The 24,331-nt window shown below is 49.5% G+C and overlaps 1 protein-coding gene across 3 annotated transcripts in view; it reads left to right on the plus strand.

The window, feature by feature from the left end:
- The window catches only part of LOC135913374 (chitinase-3-like protein 2), a 303,766-nt gene extending 292,290 nt beyond the window's left edge, over nucleotides 1–11,476 (plus strand). For all 3 annotated transcript variants that reach the window (XM_065445972.2, XM_070532609.1, XM_070532610.1), the window contains exon 11: nucleotides 11,075–11,476. In XM_065445972.2, coding sequence (XP_065302044.1) covers nucleotides 11,075–11,206 — 132 coding nt within the window. In that variant the 3' untranslated portion in view covers nucleotides 11,207–11,476. The remainder of the gene's footprint in view (nucleotides 1–11,074) is intronic.
- The last annotated feature ends 12,855 nt before the right edge of the window (nucleotides 11,477–24,331 follow it).

Raw genomic sequence — 24,331 nt, forward strand, 5'->3', positions numbered from 1 at the left:
AGAAGGGTCTCTTTTAAAAGGGGGTTCAAGTGAAAAACTTTGTGAAAAAGGGAGAGACGGGAAGATTTGCGGCGTGACGAAAGATCAGGTAAGTTAAGAGTTCGTTTCATTGAAGAAATACTTGCATAGCGAGAATAATTAGATAATATAAAGCGTGCACTGCGGTTTTGAATACTTTTAAGAGTAGAAACTAATGACGACTGAGTCGGATCCCAAATGGCTGAAGCATATTCCAATTTGGAGCGAACTAAAGTTTTATAAAGAGTTAGCTTCAGGGAAGAAGGGGCAGAGCTAAAATTACGGCGTAAGTAACCAAGCATGCTATTAGCGTTTTTAGTAACATAGTCAATATGCGAGTGCCAAAAAAGGTTATTTGATATGTGAAGGCCAAGATACTTGTAAGAGCTAACTGACGTCACAGGTACACCATTAATAAAGTAGGTGTGCGTGGCAGTGTTACGAGATATACGCATGGCCTTGCATTTATTTGAATTTAGTTGCATGCACCAATTAGAACACCACTCAATTACGCGGTTAAGGTCGTCCTGCAGCTCTTGGGAATCTGAAGGATTAGTAATTTTACCTTAAAGAACAGAGTCATCCGCGAAAAGCTTTATGGAAGAGGAAAGAACGCAGTTCGGAAGATCGTTAATATAGATTAGAAAGAGAAGTGGACCCAGGACTGACCCTTGAGGAACACCTGCTGGTACGTTAGAAAACCGAGAATTACAGTTATTAGTGTTTACAAACTGCGTTCTGTTAGAAAGAGCGTTTTTAATCCACTCGAGTACATTTGCGTCCAAGTTAAGTTGAGACAGCTTAAGCAGAAGTAAATCATGGGTCACAGAGTCAAAGGCCTTCGCAAAATCAAGAAATACGCGGTCAATGTTGGTACCTAGATCAGAAATTGCAAAGAGATCATTAGTAAATGTTAAGAGCTGTGTTTCACAGGAAAAGAACTTACGGAAACCATGTTGACAGCGGTTGAAAAAGGAGTTTGATTCTAAAAACTCAGCCAAATGTGAATATATTATATGCTCAAGAATTTTACATGAAATGCTAGTTAGTGAGATAGGCCTGTAATTGCTTGGTGAGTGTGTGTTACCTGATTTATGAACTGGAATCACCTTTCCCACGCACCAGTCATGTGGAAGAACAGACTGCTGTAATGACTGAGTGAAAATGTGTGACAAAATAACAGCAGAAAATACATTAGTACACTTCAAAATTTTTGAGTTCAGGCAGTCTGGGCCGGCAGAGGAGGACGTTTTTTGATTGTTTATTAGGCAGCTAACACCAACCCAGTCAATAGAGATTGGATCCATGGGCGAAAAACCAGAATTGGATACAAGCGGTAATCCACGTGGCATTGTGGTAACATGTGAGGAGAACACATCATTAAATACATTACAGCATTCTTCAGGAGCAACAGGTTGATCATTTGGGTATGTTAATTGGATTATTTTGCTTGGAGTACCGTTAGCTGTGGTCCAGAATTTACGAGGATTAGTTTGCAAGATGGACGGGAGGGTAACAGAATAAAAATGCTGTTTCGCACTAGCGGCGGCTGTGTTGTAGTAACTTTCAGTGAGGTAGTAAGCGGATCAAGCAACGTCACTGCATGAAGCTTTTGCGCGACGAAACAACCGCATTTTTTTGTTACGTAGTCGCTTCAGAAAGGGGTTGAACCAAGGGGATCGTGGCTTGCAAGCGACTATTCTTTGCGGTACGAAACGTTCGAATAATGACAACAATTTATTTTTGAAAATGCACCAGTTTTCTTCAACACAGCGCTGATCGCAATTATCGATGTAAGAAGCTGCGAAATTTTCCATTTCAGCGGTAATGGAAGCCAAGTCGGCTTTGCTGTAATCGCGGATCACCTTCGTAGTTTTCTTTACAGGAGCCCGTGCGTTGATATGAAAAGTGAGTGCAAGGTGATCACTTACGCCTTTTATGTAAAGAATTGGGGAAACTGTGTCAGGGTTCGTAGTGAGAATCAGATCTAGTATGTTAGATGAGGAGGCAGACACGCGCGTTGGTTTCAGTACAAGCTGGGTGAAGTGGAAATCCAAACAAGTGTTTATAAACTGGGTACTCTGAGAAGACTGGGACGTTGCCGTGTCATTACGCCAAATGATATCGGGAAAGTTGAAGTCACCAAGAAGGAAAAGGGGAGCGTTAGGGTATCTGACAACTAATTTGTTCAGGGCGTCGTGAAGGTCATCGCAAAATGATGTCGAAGCAGTAGGAGGGCGATAGCATGTGCAAAAAATAACATCTCTGTTGTCGAGTACAACGCGCACGCAAACAAGTTCAAGTGGTGTTTCTATGGAAACTGAGCTCGATGTGAGCGTTTCAGTAACCGCAATCAAGACACCTCCACCTGATCGCACACCACGATCGCAGCGATAACATGAATACAGTTTTTCACAATCAAAAATTTCGCTATTTTTTATTCGAGCCGAGAGGCATGTTTCAGTGAGACATACTATGTCAGCAGCGCATGAATCAATCAGCGAGGACACCGCAGCACGTTTACTTAGTAGACTTCGCACGTTAGTGACAAAAACAGATATGGTGTTATTATATTGCGCATGTGCTAGCTATGTCGAACCATTTCCTTCGTTAGCTTGACGCGACCGAACAGGAGAGCGTGCTGCACGTGGCATGCTGACTTCGCATACATTGTCAGTGGTAGAACAGTAAACGTAGCAGTTCTTGTTCAAAAATAACTTATTTAGCCGTATTGAGTATGTCTGTCCTGATGCCTTAGCAAAATCAAGCAGCTTTTTCCTAGACTGGCGCGTTGCTCGGCAGAAATCTTCGCCCACAGATACCCCGATGGATTTGAAATTAGATTTTAGTGCCAGAATTTTATCCTTTAGTTTTGAGGAAGAAAATTTGATTGATTGCGTCAGATTTCATGCGCACAGTATTGGACGTTTCAATATAAGCAAACCATGCCCGCTTATTTCTTGCTTCTGTTTCTACGAAACCAAGCAAAATATTTTGTCGCAGGGTCGCTAGCTGAATGGAACAGGTTATGCTATCAGTAAAGAGTTCTTGGCACGTGTGCATGCCGGTAGAAAGCAACTTCTTTCATACGCCAAACAGTAGAAGCGCCCTTTTAAGGTTCATTTCAACCGTCTTTCTATTTCAAAAGGTTGTGCAGGTATCATTCAGATGGCGATGAAGTCATAAAATGCAACGCGTAGCTAGAAGGGCCAAAGAAGCTTGGAGCCCCAGCAGTGATGGAGATAAATTGTTGCTGTGATAAAAACAAACTTGTTGAGGGGGATGCTGCAATAATGAACCTTAGAGCACTTTGAGGCCATAATAAATATGAGGCAGTGCGTGTAATCTGCAAAGGCGTAATGGTGCAGGCGCAAAGTTCGGAAATGGGATTCTGTGTTCAAACAGGATACTTTGTCGGGGTAGGAGATTCAAAGACCGGCAGGCCGGTTGGCATTCGGAGCCCACGGCAGAACCACACATGACGTATTGCAGGGTGAGAGTCTTGGGCTTCGTTTTAAGTCAGGGAAGTGCAAAGCATGGTTACTTTTCAAGAAAGACTTAGGAACATGCATGCTGGTTAAAGGGCACAAGTATCTGTGCTTGAAGGCGTTGAAACAGAATGAAGGAAGTACAAAAATTTGGCAACCAAGTACAGAGTAATTGAAACTGTAAATATACAACCTAGAGTAATCGGAAAGAAAATGAGAGAAACATAGATTTAATAGGATCCAAATAACGGATATGAAAGGGACCATTGAGATTTACAAGAATGAAAAGGAAAAAATTAGAAGAGAAAATGTGCACGACAACACAAAAGGATGGGCCTTGATATTTGAGGCTCGAGCTGGTTGCCTTTGGGCAAAAACAAACTGGAGCAAATATTTGCAAGTAGATGAGGCGTGTGTATGCTGCAGAAAAAAATCCGGAGCCCAGTCAGCATATATTAATGGAGTAAAAAGAGATTCACCCAGAGAGAACAGTAGGCAATGTACACCTTCCATAAGGGCTTGTATTTAAAGTTGAAGGAAACATCAACAGGTGAGCACTCAAGATAAGAAAAATACTTTTATAATACTGGTGGCGAAAAAGTAAGGAGATTGATTTGACAGCATAAGTTACAGGCAATGATTGCTGCACAAGGGAGATAGAGAAGTTTAGTGGACGAGAAAACAGATTAAGGAGATGTAAACAAAAGTGCTACAATGAAGACCACATATAGAATACCTGATTAACTGAAGCAGCTTGTCACCTCCCCGATTGAAAGGGGACGCTAAAAAAAAAAAGATGGAGGACACGTTAATCGTCGCCTTTAAAGGGACACTAAAGGCAAATACCACTTCAAGCTAAAGTGATAGATTAGTTCACGAGAACCTCTAAGGCATCAATATTATCGTGAAGAGAGCCTTACTAATCGAGAAATTCACGTAAATGCAGGACATAATTAGACACTTCCCCAGGACATTCAAGCACTTATCCGATGACGAAACCACTCCTCAGTGAAATTCTGTCACTAGTACTCAACTACTCGTTGCAAAAACCATCGTTGTCGTGTATTAAAAGATCAAATAAGATGCTATTTGTCCAGTTCTATTTCATAATTAGAAAAAGAACTGATTGAAACTACCGTTAGCAACGACGAGGGCGGTCGAAACGTTTCCTTTTCGCTCGACTCTTCGCCGCTCAGGCTTGCGCGTTTCGCTAGTTTCCTGAACGTGCAGTGCTTAGCTGGTTTTGCTGGCTCGCGAAACCCCCTCAAACTGCAAGTAGCAGATAATTCCGCTTCCCTGTGATGTAGAGGGATGAGCGAACGGTTCGCGCCACTTGGCCAAAAAGCAGCTGCAGCGGGCAATCCACCGCTCTGTCCTGGCTCGGTACCGCCGTCTGTCGGGCGCTGTTTTACTCACTGACGGCAGCAATGGGTGGTGATGGCGTATGCAACGTGAGCACTCCCCCGGCAGGGTGGCGGGAAACCTGAATTTCGAAAAAGGGATTTGGACCCTTCAGATGGAATTTTCTCGTAAACTAAGTCTTTGCTTGGCACGAAACAAGCGTTGCAATGTTTCTGGATTGGCATGCAAACAGTCCACGCCAACTTAGTATTTACCTTTAGTGACCCTTTAAGAGTGGAGCGCGATAGCATTAAGAAATCCCTGACTGCTTCTGACGCTTACCGGCAACTGCACCTTTGCGACCTTAATGTTTACCAGGAAGCGGTGGCGGCAAACGCTGTGCATGAAGGCGAGCGAGGGAGCTTCCTGGTAGAAACTCAGCTTCTTTTGCGGGCCAGGAGGGCCATCTGGATGGTGTTTCTACAAGTGGTGGTGGTGGTAAAAACTTTAATTCGTCAACAGAAATTGATTTATGAGATTAGATGTGGGAAGTCATGATGGCTTCGTGAGGTGGCCGTCAGACCGTGTCTTACGGCGACTTCTAAAGCCCAGGTCATGGCCTGCAGTTGAACCGCAGGTTCCGAGCTGGTCACCGCAGCCTCCCACTGCTCTCGGTTGGATAGCTGCCATTCGGCTCTAGGTTTGAGCTCAGGACATCCGTGCAAGATGTGTGCTAAATCGGTTTTGTCGGCCTCGCATAGCGTACATTCGGGGGAGTGTGTCCCTGGGTAGACTATGGATAGTTGGTACGGGTTGGGGAAGGTGTGTGTTTGGAGTTGCCTCCACGTCGCTTGCTGGTTTTTGGTTAAGGAATTGTCAGGGGGTGGGTAATCGAGTCTTTCGTTTTTATAGTATTGCGTAATTTCGTGGTAGGTTATCATGCCCTCTTTTGCTCCTCGCAGGATCGGTTGGCTCACTGCCCGGTTGACGAGTCCTCGGGCGAAATTGTGAGCCGCTTCGTTCCCGGGATGGGACGAGTTCGCAGGGATCCAGATGATTTTGATCTGGCGGGGCGTGAAATGTACTTTCTTCAAAATTTGTAGCGCCGGTTCGTGGGTTCTGCCTTTGGCAAAATTACGCACTGCCGTCTTGCAGTCGCAGAAAATTATTTTGGCTGCGGTATTTGTGATAGCTATTGCTATCGCGGCTTCTTCCGCTTCTTCCGCGTGCCTTCCAAAAATGGTGACCGAGGTGATTGGTTTGAGGTCGTTTCCTACTACCCCTGCGGAGAAAGCGTCGCGTTCTCCGACTTCGGCTACGTCTACGTAGACCGCCTCCTCGTGGTTTGCGTAGTGTTTCTGGAGTGCTTTGGCCCGGGGCTGTCTCCGTTTGCTGTGATACTCCGGGTGCATGTTCTTTGGGATTGGGTCAACCCTGAGGCGATTGAAGATGTATCTGGGTATAGGCCCGACGTTTGTTTGAGTGCTCTCGTACGGGATGCTTAATGTCCTTAGGATGTGTCTTCCCGCAGGTGTCTTGGTTAATCTTTCGTATTGGGCTGCTCTGTGTGCTTCAACTAGTTCGTCCAGCGTGTTGTGGACGCCCATTTTCAGGAGTCTCTCGGTGGATGTGTATCTCGGCAGGTGGAGCGCCGCCTTGTAGGTTTGTCTTATGAGGCAGTTTACCTTTTCCTTCTCCGCTTTATACAGGTTGAGATATGGGAGGGAGTACACGAAACGGCTGAGCACGTAAGCCTGGATTAGACGCCTAAGATCAACTTCCTTCATCCCAAAGTGTTTGTTGGCGATGCGTCGGATCAAACGGTTGGTTTGGTTCACGCATGCCGTAAGTTTGTTGATAGTCGCTGTGTTTTTGCCGTTGCTTTGTAGGTGCATACCTAGTATCCGGATCGTTTGGACCTCGGGAACTAGGGTGCCATCCACGTATACTTGTATAGGGACTGAGGTTTCTGTATGGCCTCGTGGATTATATCTCATGACGAGAAGTTCAGATTTTTGTGGGGAGCACGATAATCCTATCTTTCTGGCGTGTTCCGAGACTACGTCTGCTCCAGTTTGCAGTAGGTGCTCGATCTCTCCGTCGTTCCCTTTGGTTGGTTCGTTTGCTGTGAATAGGGTTAATGACCTCCTCCGATAATCTAAGCATGAGGTCTTGTGTGGAGAGGTGTTGTCTAAAGCCCAACATTGTGCTGGGGAAGAGTTCGTGCTTGTCCATGTGTTCTTGCAGGCGAGCTAGAATGACGTGTTCTAGCAATTTCCCCAGGCATGACGTGAGGGAGATAGGTCTCAAATTTTGTATTTGTAGGCTCTTCCCTGGTTTCGGTATGAAGGTTATCTTTGCGTGTTTCCACGCTGCCGGCAGCTTGCCCTTTTCCCAGCATTGGTTGAAGAGTTTTGTGATAGCTTTGATTGATTCCTCATCCAGGTTTCTCAAGGTTCGGTTTGTGATTCCGTCCGCTCCCGGGGCAGAGGATGTCCGGAGTTTGTGTAGCGCCGCCCTCACCTCCGCCGTCGTTATTTCCCCGTCCATTCCTGGATTCGGAGGTCCTTTGTATTCGGGAAGCGTTTCCTTGTCGGAGGTATCTACATATTTGCTCCTGAGTTCGTCGAGGAGTTCGTCATCTTGAAGGGGGTGTTCGTGTATAATGCGGCTGATGTTCTTGTTATGTGCCGTCTTACAATTTGCAGGGTCTAGGAGGTACCTGAGTAGGTGCCACGTGTCTTTTAGGCCCAGTTTTCCATTCATCTGGTTGCATGTTTGACCCCATTGTTGTTTGACCAGCTCTTGTGCGTGGTGTTCTATTTCTTTAACTAGGCGAGTAATTTTGAGCTTCAGTCTTCTGTTGTGTTTTTGTTTAAGCCATCTCTTTTAAAGGCTTTCGTGTGCTTGCCACATGTGTAGTAGTCTGTTGTCTATTGCGTGTGTTTCTGCTGTGGCTGGTATGCTTTTGGTCGCGGTTTTGACGTCCTTGCCTAGCTGTTCAACCCATTTGTCGAGGTCATCTATGGTGGTGGGTTCGTCTCGTGCTCTGATGAGTCTAAATTTGTCCCAGTCGGTGATCGTGATCTCTTTCCGCCCTTTCTTCTTTAGCGATGTGGCCGGGATGGTGGTTGCGATTATATAATGATCGCTGCCTAGGCTACAGGCGGTGTTCCTCCATTTCTCTTCTCCCACGTTCTTACTGAGCGTGAGGTCGGGGCTGGTGTTCATCTGCACACTGTTTCTTATTCGCGTGGGTTGTAGCGGATGAAGAAGGGTAAAAAGAAAGACACCGATCACTGAATGAATACAAGAAAAGACGTTTCGGCTCCCCTGACGGGAGCCTTGTTCACAATGAAATCAAGGGCGTGCGATACAATGTTTATATGGTTTTAAAATATGATGTAAGCAGCGCGTGTAGATGGGGGGGAGGGTTCCGTCATTCCGGTTGAGGGTGTTATCTGTCATTTGGATTAGGAGATCTGGATTATGAGATCTCCTAATCCAAATGACAGATAACACCCTCAACCGGAATGACGGAACCCTCCCCCCCATCTACACGCGCTGCTTACATCATATTTTAAAACCATATAAACATTGTATCGCACGCCCTTGATTTCATTGTGAACAAGGCTCCCGTCAGGGGAGCCGAAACGTCTTTTCTTGTATTCATTCAGTGGTCGGTGTCTTTCTTTTTACCCTTCTTCATGATGCCTCCCGACCAGACGGGCTTCCGTCAAAACCTTGACTTCGTTGTAGCGGATCATTCAGTAATGTTAGGCCTTCGTCTTGTATGTAATTCCATATGGCGGTGCCCTTCTTGTTGTTTATTTTGTAGCCCCAGGCCGTGTTCCTGTGTTTCTACAAGGAAGTGAGCGTAGCACGCCGCCCTATGAATGGTTGAAATGCTGGAGGAGGAGTTTGTGTTTGAATTTCCGCGTAGCAGAATTATGCTTTCTTCTATAGCCAACTTACAGTCAGACGTTATCACATGTGCACGTTGTGTTTAGGTTGTACTGTACGATTTTTCTGACGCATACGATTTGGATGATTTGAATGAGTTCAGTGACGCCTCTGCGCCACGTTGAGGACCTGGTGGTTGTGGTTCGGAATGATGTTTAGCTAAACGACATACGACGCACGACACCGGCACCGAGTTCCATGGGATACTGTGTCCTTAACGCTATCACCTTCATAAATCATCATCATCATCAGCATCATCATCATCATCATCATCGGAAACAAGGTTCTGAGAATCAAGTCTCAAATAGCAAGCGTGCTTTTCTCATTTAACGCGTTCAGAGGGGGAAGCGATGCGCCGGCCTTGACAAAGCCTTAGCGGCTGCGGATTTTGGACTTTGTAAGAGCTTCGTAATGGCAAAACGCCACTGCGTCAGCTTTTAAGGCTGAAGAGAGGAAATGCAAACGCGCTGAGGCGGCGCGTTGTTCCACGGGTCAACAGTGCCGGCGCGCGTGAAACATGCCTCGCAATACCATACGCCATCTACGCCAAAAAGACACTCGCAATTAAGGCCTGTCTCGCCCAAATGCGCGATTTGTGCAATGCCAGCGAGGAGCCACATGACGTCGACCAGCGTTTGAGCGCCCTACAGCGGAGCAGAGTCGCCCAACACAGATGCGGGGCTGCCGAGACTTATGGAAAATACGAGTAAGGCCTGCGTTGCAGGACGGCCAAGGAGACCCAATGGGCATGAACGTAATTGCGCGTAAAATACGATGTGACTAAGGTTCGAATTAAATGAATAGTAAACATGAATAAAAGACAGAATAGCGGCATATAATCAAAGTTTGTTCATCGAATAATTGGAACTACCATGTACGTCGACCGTGTCTTCTTTAGAGTTGGTCGATATTATCTTTATTTTTTACGAGAACCTCATTCAGAATTATAAAAAAAAAACATTGCTATAAATGACCTAGCACTAACATTTTTCTGGTATGGCGACGTGTCTCTGAAACATAGCTGCCGTCTGTCTTCAGTGACCGATGTGACGAAAGCACACGCGGAGGGCCGCAATGAACGGAATGAGAAGAGACATAGACTGTCGTTTGTCCAAAAGGACGCAACATTGCTCAGTGAACTGTAGCCGCCTAGATGGTGTTTCAGTTAGGCAGCACACAGGTATCCTACGACTTTAATATATTATTGTGACGTGCGTGATGCACAAGCATGGACATTTCCTGGTATAATGGGTTAGATAGGGTTCAAATAAAATGTTGTTGAAAACGTATTTGCTGGTAGCATGTTTTATTACACGCTTCAACAGAGATTCAAGCGCGCACCTGGCGGGCCCTGTGTGCTAGGCTACAAGATATGATTTACAAGAAACATAGCATGACGTCGTATTACAAATATTGGTGGCTTTGGGCAGGTTGAACAACAAAGAGGAATGTTTATTGTGTTGGTAAGTTTTACCCGCTCACCTAATTATATACTGATCACAACCTGTACTTTTTTTTATTTGTGTCCCACACGAATTGCCTGTTATTTTCTATATAAAAGTCCTTAAAGTCAACAGTTTCTATCATTAGTGTTCTAGTGTGCTTGGCAAATACACCCTGTAAGGCAACCGCAGTGCATGACGATGAGCATAACGAGAAAGTGAAAGCAAGAGCCAACGTTTCGACAAGTGGACTTGTCTTCTTCCAAGTGACATAAGCTTTCCTAGCCGCAGCATATATACTGCGGCGAGAAAAGCATATGTCGCCGTGAGGAAGACAAGTACACTTGTCGAAACGTTGGCTCCTGCTTTGACCTTGTTCTTGTATTGCTCATCGTCTTTACTTTCCATCTCCCGCCTTCCCCGCGTTTTCCCTGAACCGAAATGCATGTATCTTCCAGAATTGCCGCGATCGCTCCAAAACCTTAGCTATAGTTCTCTAGGAGAACAGAAAAAAGCTAGCCACAAATAAGTTGTTAAATTGTCTTCTGGTGCCTTAAGTTTCCAGCTGTTTTTCTGAAACTCGCATAAAAAAAAAAAAGCTTTAGCCACACCATTTCAGCTAACGGCATGCAAAAGAACAGAACATAATTCTAAATTATAGGGGCGGCGATGATGAAGAATAAAAATTGTAAATTATTAGACTACCAAATTTCCAAGAGGCAAGAAAGAGGCTTTGGCTCTTTCTGGTTATCAAAGGCCCTTGCTCTCATACAAAAATGTTACAACCATAACAGTCTCATATGTGTTGTTTCTCTCTCGCAGTGTCTATGGGCGGATTCAATGGGGCTTGGCGGCGTCATGACGTACACCATTCAAATGGATGACTGGGAAGGGAAATGCGACAACAATACGAAGTTTCCCATTCACAAAGCTATATGGAAGACAATTGGGTGAAGCGCACCTCACTTGTGCAACTAGTGGGACAAGTGGACCATAAGTGAGACATGACAAGCGGAGAAGCTCACAAGTAATTGAGGAAAACATTCCACCGCAAGAGATGCGAAAATAGGCACTGCAGCGTGCCTTAAAAAATATATATTTATGTATTCCTGGAAATTCATTTTTGTCTTTTTCTTCGTGTTTTTGTCTGCGTGTCACGTTTGCCCTGCAAAGATGCATGCAAGCTATAGCAATCGACAACAATAAACTAGCCTGTTTAACCAACTTGACAGTCTCAGTCTCAGTCTCAGAACACGTTACACTGGCGCTCTAAGTTTAGGTGCTAAATCGTAGCGCAGATTAAGTTCGTCAATGCTAGTTTCCCTCTAATGTCCTATGACGATGTCTCATTATGGTTTCACTGCAGCAACTTTGTGCTTGCACTGACAGAATAAAAATGTTATTCCATTGCTCTCGTGCCGCCGCCGTCATACCGCATTCCTTGTTCCATCGACGCGCATCATTTGTGTAGAAAACAATATTTGACGCTACGCAAGAATATATTTATTTGTCACAGCGCACGCGCCGCCAATTTGTGCGGCACCGTCTCTTCCTGCACAGCCGCGCATCCCTCGATCGGAGCGCTCACGACGCAACGCGCTTGGCGGCAGTGGACACGTCTTGCGCTCGCGAGGCTATCGCTGCTGTAGCAAGGTAGTCGGAGGAACACTGAGGGCGCGCGAGTGTCTTTCAAGGCCAGTTGGAACGATTTCCTTTAGCAGCGGGCCTCCCTATGGCGGCCGTTTCTCGTGCGGCAGAGTTTCTCGTAAAAAGAGCCAAACGTGGAGGCGCAAGGGACAGGGCACAACACCAGCGCTTGAAAGAGAGGGCAGAGGTCAGGACGTGCAGGAAAATGATTTCGCGCAACCCCAAGAAAGTTGAACGCGCATACGTGATTTCCGTCTGGCTCTCTCAGCCCCTAAGGTGAAAATCCCCGGATCTCTCGAGTCATCGGATCTGCGCTAAAGGTAAAGGGGGATGCCAAACAAGACACGAGTGCCCCTTAGTAAATTGCTGCACTAGAGTCAATTACTGCATTTCATGGATATTTAAAAAAAATATCCAGGGTGTTTCAGCTAACTTTAGCCAGAGTTTAAAAACATGCCGATGCACTCTAAGACGACGCGACCAAATGCATGTTGCTTACATTTGTATGTAGTGTGTCACGCTATATATTGTATTTGTTTCATTACATAATTAGTGAAGATTATTTACCAACTTCTTAAGCAACGAAGCTAGGAAAATATTTCAGTTAAAAAGTTGCAGACAGGTTTACAAAACGTCCGAATAAGCAATTTCTCTCTTTCTATCTATTAAGTATTATGCCCGTATTCACAAACGGAACTTACCCTTAACTTTTGACTTAAGTAGCTGCTCGATGCTTAACGCGGTTCATAGAGAAATCTGGTAATTAAAGTAAACTTTAATCGCCACTTGAGTGCCGGAAAGTAAAGTACGGTCAATGGCAACCTTAAGTACGACTTTCGCTACTCTCGCCTAGCAAGCAAGATGGCCGCCTGCTACGGTAGCCTCTCCGACTTTGCCGATTTCGCCGGACGTGTGCGCAATAATACGGAGGATGAGGCGTACCGTTGCGTGTCGTGGTTACGGCCACGGCTTAAGGATCGACAAAATCCCATGGAGGTATACAACGAGGCGGAATCCTCGTGGAGGTACCGCTTTTCCAAGCAAGTGGTGCTACGGCTGCTGGAAATGCTGCCACTGGTCCCAAAAGACAACGAACGCGGTCACCCCGTGCCGCCGCTTCTCTAGCTTGTAATCGCGCTGCGATTCTACGGCGCACGGAACATTTCAGGTTGTCACCGGGGACCTCGTTAATGTTTGGCAAGCAATTGTGTCTCGAATCATTGCACGAATGTCAAGAATGATTGCCGAGACTTTCTTCCCGCAGCTCGTGAAGTTGCCCGACGCTAATTTATTTATTTTTTATTTATTTACATTACCCCTAAGGGCACTCATGCTAGGGTAGTATACAGGGGGGGGGGTGACAAAAACATGAAATATACACAAGAAATAACACAACATTGAATAACCCCCCCCCCCACACACACACAAAGAACATAAAATAAATAGATATAAACAAGGGGTATATGCACTAAGTCCGGAAAACACGAACTTTTTTACACAGCATGTTAATATGCACATATAACAATGAGTAATAATTAATCTGCTACAACTAACCGTTTCCCTGCAAGAAGGTTTGGAAAGATGGTAAGTTAACTTCAGTAGCTATGCGTGATGGTAGGTTATTCCATTCTATTACTGTGCGACGAATAAATGATTTTGCGTAGTGCGATGAGCGGCAGGTTATGCGTTTTACTTTGTTAGCGTGGTCACGGCGTGGGAAGACTGCAGGGGGTGGTTAAAAAAAAGTCATCGCGAAGCGTGGAATGGTGATAAAGTTTATGAAATAAGCTTAGGTGAGCAAACTAGTGTCGACGTGATAGTGATTCCAACTCGGCACATTGTTTTAACGATGTGATGCTGGTGAAGCGTGAATAATCGGAAAAGATGAAGCGAACAGCACGGTTTTGCAGAGATTAAATGTTGTTGATTATGTTTGCTTGATCGGGAGCCCATATGGCAGAATCACATTCAATTTATGGGCGGATCAGCGTGATATAAGCAAGTTTTTTTAAGTGTGAAGATGCGTTTTTGACGTTGGGCTTAAGAAGACTGAGTGCTCGGTTAGCTGATGCTAAGACGGTGTAAATATGGTAATGCCAAGCTAAGTCAGAGTGAAGATGAAGGCCAAGATACTTCTATGTTGGCGCAAGCTATACGCTAGCATTATTGAGAAAGTAGGCGGTAGGAAGTCGAGTGGAATGGTTCGTAAATGAAAGTAGCTTGGTTTTACACGTATTTAAGGACATTAACCACGAAGAGCACCAAGCAGTCACCGCATGAAGATCAGGCTGTAAAGAAAGTCGGTCAGCATCATTATTAAATTACGATATATAACACAGTCATCTGCAAATAATCGAATTCGAGATGAGACACATTTGGGTAGATCATTAATAAATATTAAGAAAAGTAGGGGCCCAAGTACGCTACCCTGGGGGACTCCAGTTGTTAAAGGAGCACAAGAAGAGTTACAGCCATTAGCACAGGTGAATTGCTGCCTCTTGGAGAGGAAATATTTAATCCATGCAAGAACGGTTGGGTGAATATTTAAGTATGTTAATTTGATTAGAAGCCTGTGATGAGGAACGCGATCAAAAGCTTTAGCGAAGTCAAGAAAGACTGCGTCAACTTGGAATCTTTTGTAAAATGCGGAAAATATATCGTTAGTAAATCCGGCGAGCTGAGCGTCGCACGAATAACCCCTGCGAAAACCGTTCTGGTACTTCAAAATGATATCACTTGATTTGTATACGTATGACGTGCTCGAGAAGTTTATATATGTTGCTAGTTAATGAGATAGGAGTGTAGTTAAGTGGGACAGAGCGATCACACGATTTAAATATTCGTATTACTTTGGCTATTCGCCAGTCATGAGGAATAATGTCACATGATAATGATTGTGAAAACAGGGCTGATAACACTTGAAAAATGTTTAAAGAAGCGTTTTTAAGTATCTTATTATTGAAACCAAGGTGATCAGAGCTAGTAGTACTTTTGAGGTTATTCAACAGGGCAAGAATACCCGATTCACTGATGTCGCCTTTTTTGTGTCCATTGTATTGCGCTAAACAAAGTATTTATGTATTCACTGATGACAATTTCTGGCAGGGAAATGTTAGGCAGTGGCTCTAATATTGGCGATTAAGTTATATCTTCAATGGTGAACACTAATGAAAATGCATCGCCCCGAAACTGCGAACACTCGGTTTCAGGGACTGGTTGTCCGTCCAGCATTAATTAGTACTATATCAGGATAGGAACTCTTATTGATGATGCGCCAGAATCTATGAGAGTTATTGGTTAACATAGTAGCGCAGCGGGCGTGTTCACCTAGCAGCACTAGCTCTTGGTTGCAGCGGTAGGTTTTAACAGGTCGGTGCTGTAACGAAACGGGAAAGCAAGCATTCCTCGTCGCCTACTTGCACCATGCCCACTGCCCAGTGCCTTCAGTACAATGACTCCCCACCGAAAAAGTAGCCATCCTGGCGACCTAAGGAGAGGAAAACATGGGAGGGTCATGGCACTCCTTGAGCCGCGAGACGTGGACAATTTCCTGGCCGTGACGACGCTGGTCGGAAGGCGCTTCCGTTGGCTCGATGAGGTAGTTGACCGCGGATGTTTGTTTCAGTACCCTATAAGGACCGTGGTACTTGGAGAGCAGCTTAGAGGAAAGGCCTGGAGGAGTAAAGGGCACCTACAATCAGACCAGCGAGCTAGGAGAAAAGCACGTAGCCGCAGTAGATAAATCGTGGCGATGCTTTTGGTGCCACTGGTCTTGGGATGTCAACGAACGAGCGAACTGGCGACATTCTTCGGCGTAAGCAGCCGCTCCAGAAACAGTCATGCAGTCCGAAGCATCCGGTCGGTAAGGCAGAATCGTGTCCATAGTGCATGAAAGTTCCTGTCCGTAAAGGAGAAAGAAAGGGGAGAACCCAGTGGTGCTTTGCGTGGCGGTATTGTAAGCGTAGGTGACGAAAGGCAGAATGCGATCCCAATTCAAGTGGTCAGAGGAAACATACATGGCCAACTTGTCGCCAAGGGTGCGGTGAAAACGCTCTGTCATTCCATTAGTTTGAGGATGATATGCCGTGGTAGTGCGGTGAATGATGCGATACTCCTTTAGCAATGCTGCAATGACGTCTGAGAGAAAAACGCGACCGCGGTCGCTCAGTAATTCTCGAGGTGCTCCATGGCGTAAAATCAGGTTTTGAAGGATAAAACTGGTGACGTCTTTTGCTGTGGCATATGCTAGGGCTGAAGTTCCGGCGTACCACGTGAGGTGGCCGATAGCAACAATAACCCAGCGGTTGCCGCTTGGAGTGTTGGGAAGCGGACCGTTTAGGTCAATGCCAACGCGGTCGAACGCTCGCGCGGGGCATGGTAAAGGTTGCAAGGTGCCGGTGGCATGTTGAGGTGGCGTCTTGCGTCGTTGGCATATGAGGCAGGACCGGACGTACTGGCGAACGAAGTGGTACATACCGCTCCAGCAGTACCGAAGCTGGAGGCGAGAGTATGTCTTTAAGACACCAGCGTGGCCGCATTGGCGATCGTCGGGGAACGTGGCGCAGATGTCAGGGCGCAGGCGTCGGGGTGCAACAAGCAACCACTTGCGACCGCTGGAATTGTAGTTGCGGTGGTACAGCAGGTTATCCCGAATGATGAAGTGCGCGGCTTGACGACGGAGCGTCCGAGAAATTGGCGCTGGCGACTGGCTAGACAGGAAGTCAATCAGCGAAGAGATCCATGGGTACTTGCGCTGCTCTGATGGCATGTCGGTAATGTTGAGGGCGAAGGCTCCATATATGAAAATAGGCGAGTGGACAGGACCGGAGGGCAGGGGTGACCGGGTTAGAGCGTCTGCGTCTGGATGTTTTCGGCCGGAGCGATAAACAACGCGGATGTCGTACTCTTGTAGGCGCAATGCCCAACGGGCGAGCCGACCAGTTGGATCTTTTCATGTAGATGACCAGCATAGGGCATGACGGTCGGTCGCGACGTCAAATGGACGCCCGTACACATAAGGACGAAATTGTCCCATTGCCCAAATGATGACCAGACATTCCTTTACGATAACCGAGTAGTTCGCCTCGGCTTTGGTAAGGGTGCGGCTGGCATACGCGACGACGTACTCTTCAAAGCCATCTCTGCGCTGTGCAAGAACAGCGCCGAGCCCGACACCGCTAGCGTCCGTATGGATCTCAGTTGATGCAGAGGGATCCAAGTGTCGCAATACTGGAGGAGAGGTGAAAACACGTCGCAGTTCTTGGTATGCGTCATCGCACGCCGGGGACCAGGCTGATAGGTCAGAACTGCCGGTGAGAAGCTGCGTCAAGGGTGCGATGATACAGGCAATGTTACGGATGAATTGCCGGAAATATGAGCACAAGCCGATGAAAGTGCGGAGCTCTTTCATGGTGTTTGGTTTAGAGAACACGGTTACGGCGCTAAGTTTCGTGGAGTCCGGGAGGATACCGTCTTTGGAAACTACGTGGCCTAGAATAGTAAGCGTGCGAACGCCGAAGTGGCATTTCTTCAAATTTAGTTGGAGTCCTGCAGTGGAGAGGCACGCAAGGACTTGCTCGAGGCGGCTGAGGTACGACGCAAAGTCGGTGGAAAAAGCACATTGTCATCCAAATAACAGAGGCACGTTTTCCACTTCAGCCTTCGAAGAATGCTATCCATCATTCGCTCGAAAGTGGCAGGCGCGTTGCAGAGGCCAAACGGCGTGACGGTGAATTCATACAGCCCATCAGGAGTTACAAAGGCTGTCTTTTGGCGATCGGCCTCTGCCATTGGTACTTGCCAGTACACGGAGCGTAGATCCAGCGAGGAAAAGAATTCCGCTCCCTGCAGGCTATCCAAGGCATCGTCGATGCGCGGCAGAGGATAGACATATTTGCGCGTTATTCGGTTAAGGCGGCAAAAAGTCGACGTAGAACCGAATGGAGCCATCTTTTTTTTTTTTTAAACAAGGACAACCGAAGATGCCCAGGGACTGTTAGACGGCTGGATGATGCCACGCTCCAGCATGTCGTCAACGTGCTCGTTGATGACACGGCGTTGAGCGGCCGACACACGATACGGACGCTGGCGCAATGTTGTTTGTTGGCTGGTGTCGATACGGTGAACGACTGCGGACGCCCGGCCCAAGGATGGTTCGCCAAAGTCAAATGAGGCACGAAAACGCTGGAGGAGCTTGATGATTTCGATGTGCTGCGCAAGTGTGAGTTCTGCGTCGACGGCACGAGGCAAGAACTGCGTTTACGTCGAACATTTACAAGTCTACAGGGGAATCGGTCGCGGCGAGAGGAGCTACGGCACAAGTCGGAAGTGATGCCATGTCACCAAACATGGTGGCCGGGAGAACGCTATCGAAAGCTTCAGCGGTACCCAGGTACTCGCCGCGGAGTAGGAATGATGGGCAGGCGGACGGATTGCACACGTAAAGGGTTGCAGAACCTTCGCAAAAAGTGACGACAACAAACGGAAGCAGAAATTTCCGGCGGCGCGCAGAAGTGGCGGACGGCGTAAACAGAACAGATGAGTTCGCAGCAGAGCAACATAACACAGGAACCAGAGCGGCGGAGAAAGGTGCGATATCGATGTCAGAGGCGGTAGCAACTTTAGGAGAATAATGGTTGTCAGGGTCAAAACATGGCACTGATAACGTAAGTTCGCAATGAGTGCAGTCGATAAGAGCTTGATTGACAGATAGGAAATTACATCCAAGAATACCGTCGTGCGAAGAACGAGGTAGGACGACAAATTCGATAACGTGCATAACGCTTTGAATGACAGCCCGGGCTGTGCATGACGCTGAAGGCTGAATGCGATGTGAGGTTGCCATACGCAGAGAAAGAGAGGGAAAGGGAATGGTCACTTTGTTAAAATTGCGGCAGAGCTTCTCACTAATGATAGAAACGGCGGCTCCGGTGTCGGTAAGTGCGTGTACGGTGACGCCGTCTACGGACCGTTCAATTTCGTTCGCCGTGGGAGAATGAGGCCTTGAAATGTTCGACGTAAACTCAGTTCTTGCCTCTGGAACTGCGACTGTTAGTTTTCCTGTCGGGCTGGGATGGGTCGGCGAACGATCGTGGAAATGGATCGGCGACGTGGGGAAGGCGACCGGCGTGAATCGAAGGGGAGGCAACTGTAAGACGAGTCCGGAGGAAGGTTTGATTGGTCCTGACGCGGAAGTCGAGCAGGCCTGCAGCTTGAGGCACCCCGACTGTCAGGTAAATGGCGGCTCCCACGGCGGCAGGCCCGGAAAATGGCAGGGATAACATATTGGCCGATTATCAGGTGTTCGCCATGGGTTGAAATCAGGGCCTCCAGTAGGCCAGTAAGGAACGACAGTCAGACGTGAAGGTGGCCGCGGTACATGGAAGGTGCCGGTGGCTCGGTAGGCATCAGGAGCCGGAGAAGCGTTAGGCCAGGCGACAACGTCAGCGTACGTTAGCGGTCCAGCTGCAGGCTGCGGAGGAGGGGCAGATGGCAGCGCCCCGGCAACTTGCGTCTGAATGACGTGACGAAGCGAAGGAGCCAGGGTTGTTGACGGCTGGGGTGCGCTATTCGCCAGAGAGAGTTGGCGTGCGACTTCCTGGCGGATGAACTGCTTTATCTTGTGGGAGTTCCTTCGGTCTACCGGGGCGCAGTCGTTGCTGTGCCTAAGGCTCCGGACTTATTCGCCATTGCGAGGAAAACCTCTCCCAAATGCCTGCCCCTCGACCCGCGCGCCGTTTTCCCCGGGCGCCGCGTCCGCGTCCCGCGACGTCATGCTACGCGGCCCTGCGATTGGGTCGTGGGGCGTGACGTAGGGAAGAAGCCCCGACTGGGGACGATCGCGGTGCGCGGGGCAGTCGTGCTGCGAGAGGGACGAGCGCCGGTCACGAGAGGCAAGCTGCAAGGTACGTGAACGACCAGCTATTTGTGTCCCCAACGCCCCGGCCTGGGGACGTTCACGTGCTTTGTTTACTTGCGTAAGTGTGACTTGCTGAGTGGCTTTGCGTTCCGCCCTTGCGGTAGTCGCAGGCGCTCAGTGCGTCACATTTTGCGTGTCCGAACCGTCGCCGACAATTGTCGGTGACGGGAAGCGCTAGGTAGCGTTTGCGAACGCATTTCGGCCCGCGCGCGTAAACCATTGTTCGACGCGGCGTGTAACCCGCCTTCCTCGCCATCGGGAACCGCGGGCGCCGAGTGTACTCCGTGTGTTTGGGTGCAGTCTGGTACATGTTGGCCATTGGTGATCAATAAACGCCTTAACTGTCCTGGACGCCGTGTGTTCCTGGGAGAGCGTCCATGCGTACGGCCAGAGCCGTCCAGGTCTTTCGGCTCGGTGCTCGAACCTGCGGTGGGTCTATCGCCGTGCGCCGTCGTGCCGCGTCGTGGGGCTCCACTTCTCGGGGGCCACTTGGCGACGCCGTGCGCGGAGACGTACTGTGAGCCCACATTTTGGCGCCCAACGTGGGGCAGTAACTGCCTTTGCATTGCTGCGGTGCGTAACGAGCCGGAGACCCGCTTGATCGGCCGGCCGTGCCATGTTTTCCAGCTTCAAGGAGTCGTCATTGTTGACGACCCTCGCGAATGTCGCCCTGTTCGATTACTCAGCCGATGCTGGTGTCGAGCGTGGAGGCACAGCTCAACTCCCAGAGCACGAAACACGGAGTGCAAGCTTAGTTGGCGCAAACCTACCAGATGCGTGTGATATGTCCACGCCGCTCCACGACGGGCGTGGATCTCTCAATGCAGCGATAAGCAACGATGAGCTTGCCGCCATGGAAGAGGGGAGACTGCCGCGAACCCCACCCGCATTGAGGAGCTTCGCGGCTGTGGCCTCCACCACCGACGGCGAGCGCGGAGGGAGTAGGGGGTTACCGCCTGCCGCGAGCACCGTTGTGCGAGGTGGCGAGGTGGCCTCGAGTCGCGTAGGTTTGAGCGAGGTACCGCTAACCGAAATGAGGGGAGGGTTGCAGGTGCCCCAGCCTGTCCAAATCCCGCCTGCAGACGCTCCTGATGAGACGAGCGCACCGGACGCGAGGGCGTTGCTTGGCGAAGCCACGCGACTAATTGAGTCCCTTTCGAGTGCCCTCCGGACTTCCTTGGAGTCGCCAAGACACTCGCGGCCGGTGGTTAAGCTGGCAGTGCCCACATATCGCGGGTACGCGGATGCGGCTAGTGTCACAGACTTCCTTGACAGTTTGGCGCACTATCAGGCAGCTGTGGGGCTTGATGACCGCGAAATGCTGGCTCGTGTTGTGCCCGTTGCTCTTACAGAGCGAGCAGCACAGTGGTACAGGCTTTCCGGCCACCGCGCAACGACGCTCGAAGATTTCAAGGCGGCTCTCCGCCACGAATTTTTGCCTGTCGACTACTATCGTAGAATGCGGCGCGAGCTCGAGTTGCGGACACAAGCCCCGGACGAATCACTCCTCGAGTATGTGCGAGCGATGGAGGAGCTGTTCCAGATGGCGGAGCCGACGGCCTCCAGCGACGAGAGAGTCGAAAGGGTGATAAGGCAGGCTCACCCAACCTTTGCGGCCTACCTGCGCGGAAGTCGGTTCCGTGATCTGGAGGACATGACCGCCGAGGCCAAGCGTATACAAGGCGACCTGCTGGCCATGCGTGCCCACCGCCCTCCACCGCCCGCAAGCGAGGCGCTAGAGCCGCGCTGTGCATGGACGGGAACTCTTTCCCGTTCACGCCAACAGCAATCGCCCGCGCATTCCACCTTTGCGGTGGGCTTTGAAAACCGGCAAGCTTGGGGAATCAGCGAACGCGCCTTGGATCCTCATGCATACGCGCGGAGCGCGGCCAGTGCGGAGCAAAGGCCCAATCCGCCCCCTCAAATACGCCAAGCAATCCGCAGCAGCGCGCGCCCCGCGGAAGACGCATGTCCCGAACGGCCTGAGGGCAGCGCAGCGGGCGGAGGAGGACGACCGGGGCAGAGTGCTTTCAACCGCAGGAATGCGCGCGGCGGAGCCCGCTGTTTTGAGTGCAGTGAGCTGGGCCACATTGCTCGTTACTGCCCCAGACGCACCCTCCGGCAGGGAAACGGGGATGGGGGTCGGGCGTGAACGCACGTCCGACCGAAGTGATTGTCGCTCCCTCCGTGTGTCGTGCGGGCTTTCCCGCGGATGCATTCGCGCCATTCGTCACTGTCACTATTGCTGGTGGCGAATTTTCCGCGCTCCTCGACACAGGGGCCAGTGCCTCTTTGTTTGGCGACGACGTTTTGACCCTCTTGCAGCAGCGCTTTGTTCGCTTGCGCGAATGCCGAGCAACTTTTAACCTAGCCAGCGGCTCCGTTCCTGCAGGCGGGGCAACGAGGCTGTCTGTTCGTTGGGATGGTCGAACGAGGCGCCATCGCTTCATTCATTTGCCTGGCTTGAGTGTTCCCGTGATTCTGGGTCGTGACTTTCTTCGTAAGACCCGTATAGTGGTAGACATTGCGAACGGAGGCTATAGGGTGGGACCGTTGTCCCCTTTGAGGCTTTTCGCTGACCCTCCGGCATGTGTCGCCGCGGAGCGAGTGGCGGGCCCGCACGACGCGCTAGATAAGGGGGTTGAGCCCTTTCTGGCGCAGTATTCTGCGTGCACTACCGCTCAGATAGACGTGCCTGCGCGAGGTGGCTTGTTCCACCCTTTGATCGCCCGTGCGGTAGGGCTGGAGCTCAAACAAAAATCTGACATGTCCGAAGTTCTGTTCAGCTATGACGACCTGTTCACAGAAGACCCAGGTTGCACTGACCTTGTACGCCACAGGATCGAGACTGGGGATACGCGTCCTTTGAAGTGCAACCCCAGGCCGGTTAGCCTGTCCAAGAGACAGGCTATCGATGGTGTGCTTAACGAGATGCTGGCGACCGGTGTCATCAAGCGTTCCGATAGCCCCTGGGCATCTCCTGTCGTCCTGGTTCCAAAAAAGGATGGTAGTTTCCGCCTTTGCGTTGATTACCGTCGACTGAACGCACTTACCCGTAAAGATGCCTATCCGTTGCCAACCATCGAGTCAATTGTGGGCAGCCTAGGTTCAGCGAAGTATTTCACGACTCTGGACGCTGCTAAGGGCTACTTGCAAGTAGAGGTGGAACCCGAGGACAGAGCAAAGACCGCCTTCACGTGCCATCGTGGGCTGTGTAACGAAGAAGAGTAGCCGCCTGCGCCACAGCACCATCGCTACCGGCATGAGCTCGTGGTTGCTGTCTTTCGCCGAACGCTTGTGACAGCTACCCGTTCGCGCCCGTTGCTAATAAATCTCTTAGCAAGTGGTGGAGGTGCTGGGTTTCGACCACCCTGGAACTTCGGAGTCGCACTCTACCCCCCATCATGCCCGACGACGCACGCACTCCTCCAGCTCCTCCAACGGCGCCGGCCACCTTGGTTTGTGCCGGTGCCTTGCGTCAGCGAGATCCCCCTATCTTCTCCGGCACAGATGACAAAGACGTTGAAGATTGGATCTCGTCTTATGAGCGAGTGAGTGCCCATAACCAGTGGGACGACGTTACCAAGTTAAGAAACGTCGCCTTTTATCTTACGGACGTTGCGAAACTATGGTTTCTCAACCATGAAGCCGACCTCACTTCGTGGTTGGTCTTCAAGACCAACTTTACCCAAGTTTTTGGTCGGCCTGCAGTAAGAAAGCTTCGTGCAGAACAACGTTTGCGCACACGTTCCCAAGAGACCGGAGAAAAGTTCACGAGCTACATTGAGGACATTGTCGACCTTTGCAAACGGGTCAATGCGTCAATGTCAGAGGAGGAGAAGATCAAACATATAATGAAGGGTATTCAGGACGACGCATTTCAAATGTTATTATCGAAGAGTCCTCACTCTGTCGCTGAAGTCATCGAATTGTGCCAGAGTTACGACGAGTTGCGCAGGCAACGGCTTCACACCCGACGTCCCACCCCGCCCGCCGACTCTCTATCCAGCCTTGGGGTCGACGACTACAACCATGCTACTCTCTTCATAAAAATCCAGGAATTCGTTCGCGCAGAGGTCGCCCGCCAGCTATCGTTGATATCTTCTGTCCAGGAACCACCCCCTGCTTTGCATCCTACGATCCGCGACTTCATTCAAGAACAAGTCTCTCAAGCCGTTCCTCCAGCCGTTGAGCAGCCACCAGTCACGGCTCCTCTCACTTACGCTGAAGCAGTTTCCCGATCTCGTCCACAAGCGCCCCTGCCGCCCTCTATGCATCGACCACCGACATTTTTGCCGCCATCTATACCGCTTCACGACCGCCGGCATTTTCCTCCTATGCCGCTGCCCGACCGACAGCCTTTTCCGAATCCTCAACCGCGACTCGGACCTTACCCCCACCAGTGGCGCACCTTCGATGACCGCCCAATATGTTTTGCTTGCGGTGGTGCTGGTCACGTGGCGCGCCATTGTCGTCGTGGCATGCCTCCTCTTCAGAACATCCGGCGGGCGCCA

This window comes from Dermacentor albipictus, chromosome 1 (genome assembly GCF_038994185.2).
Source record: "Dermacentor albipictus isolate Rhodes 1998 colony chromosome 1, USDA_Dalb.pri_finalv2, whole genome shotgun sequence".
Taxonomy (NCBI): Eukaryota; Metazoa; Arthropoda; class Arachnida; order Ixodida; family Ixodidae; genus Dermacentor; species Dermacentor albipictus.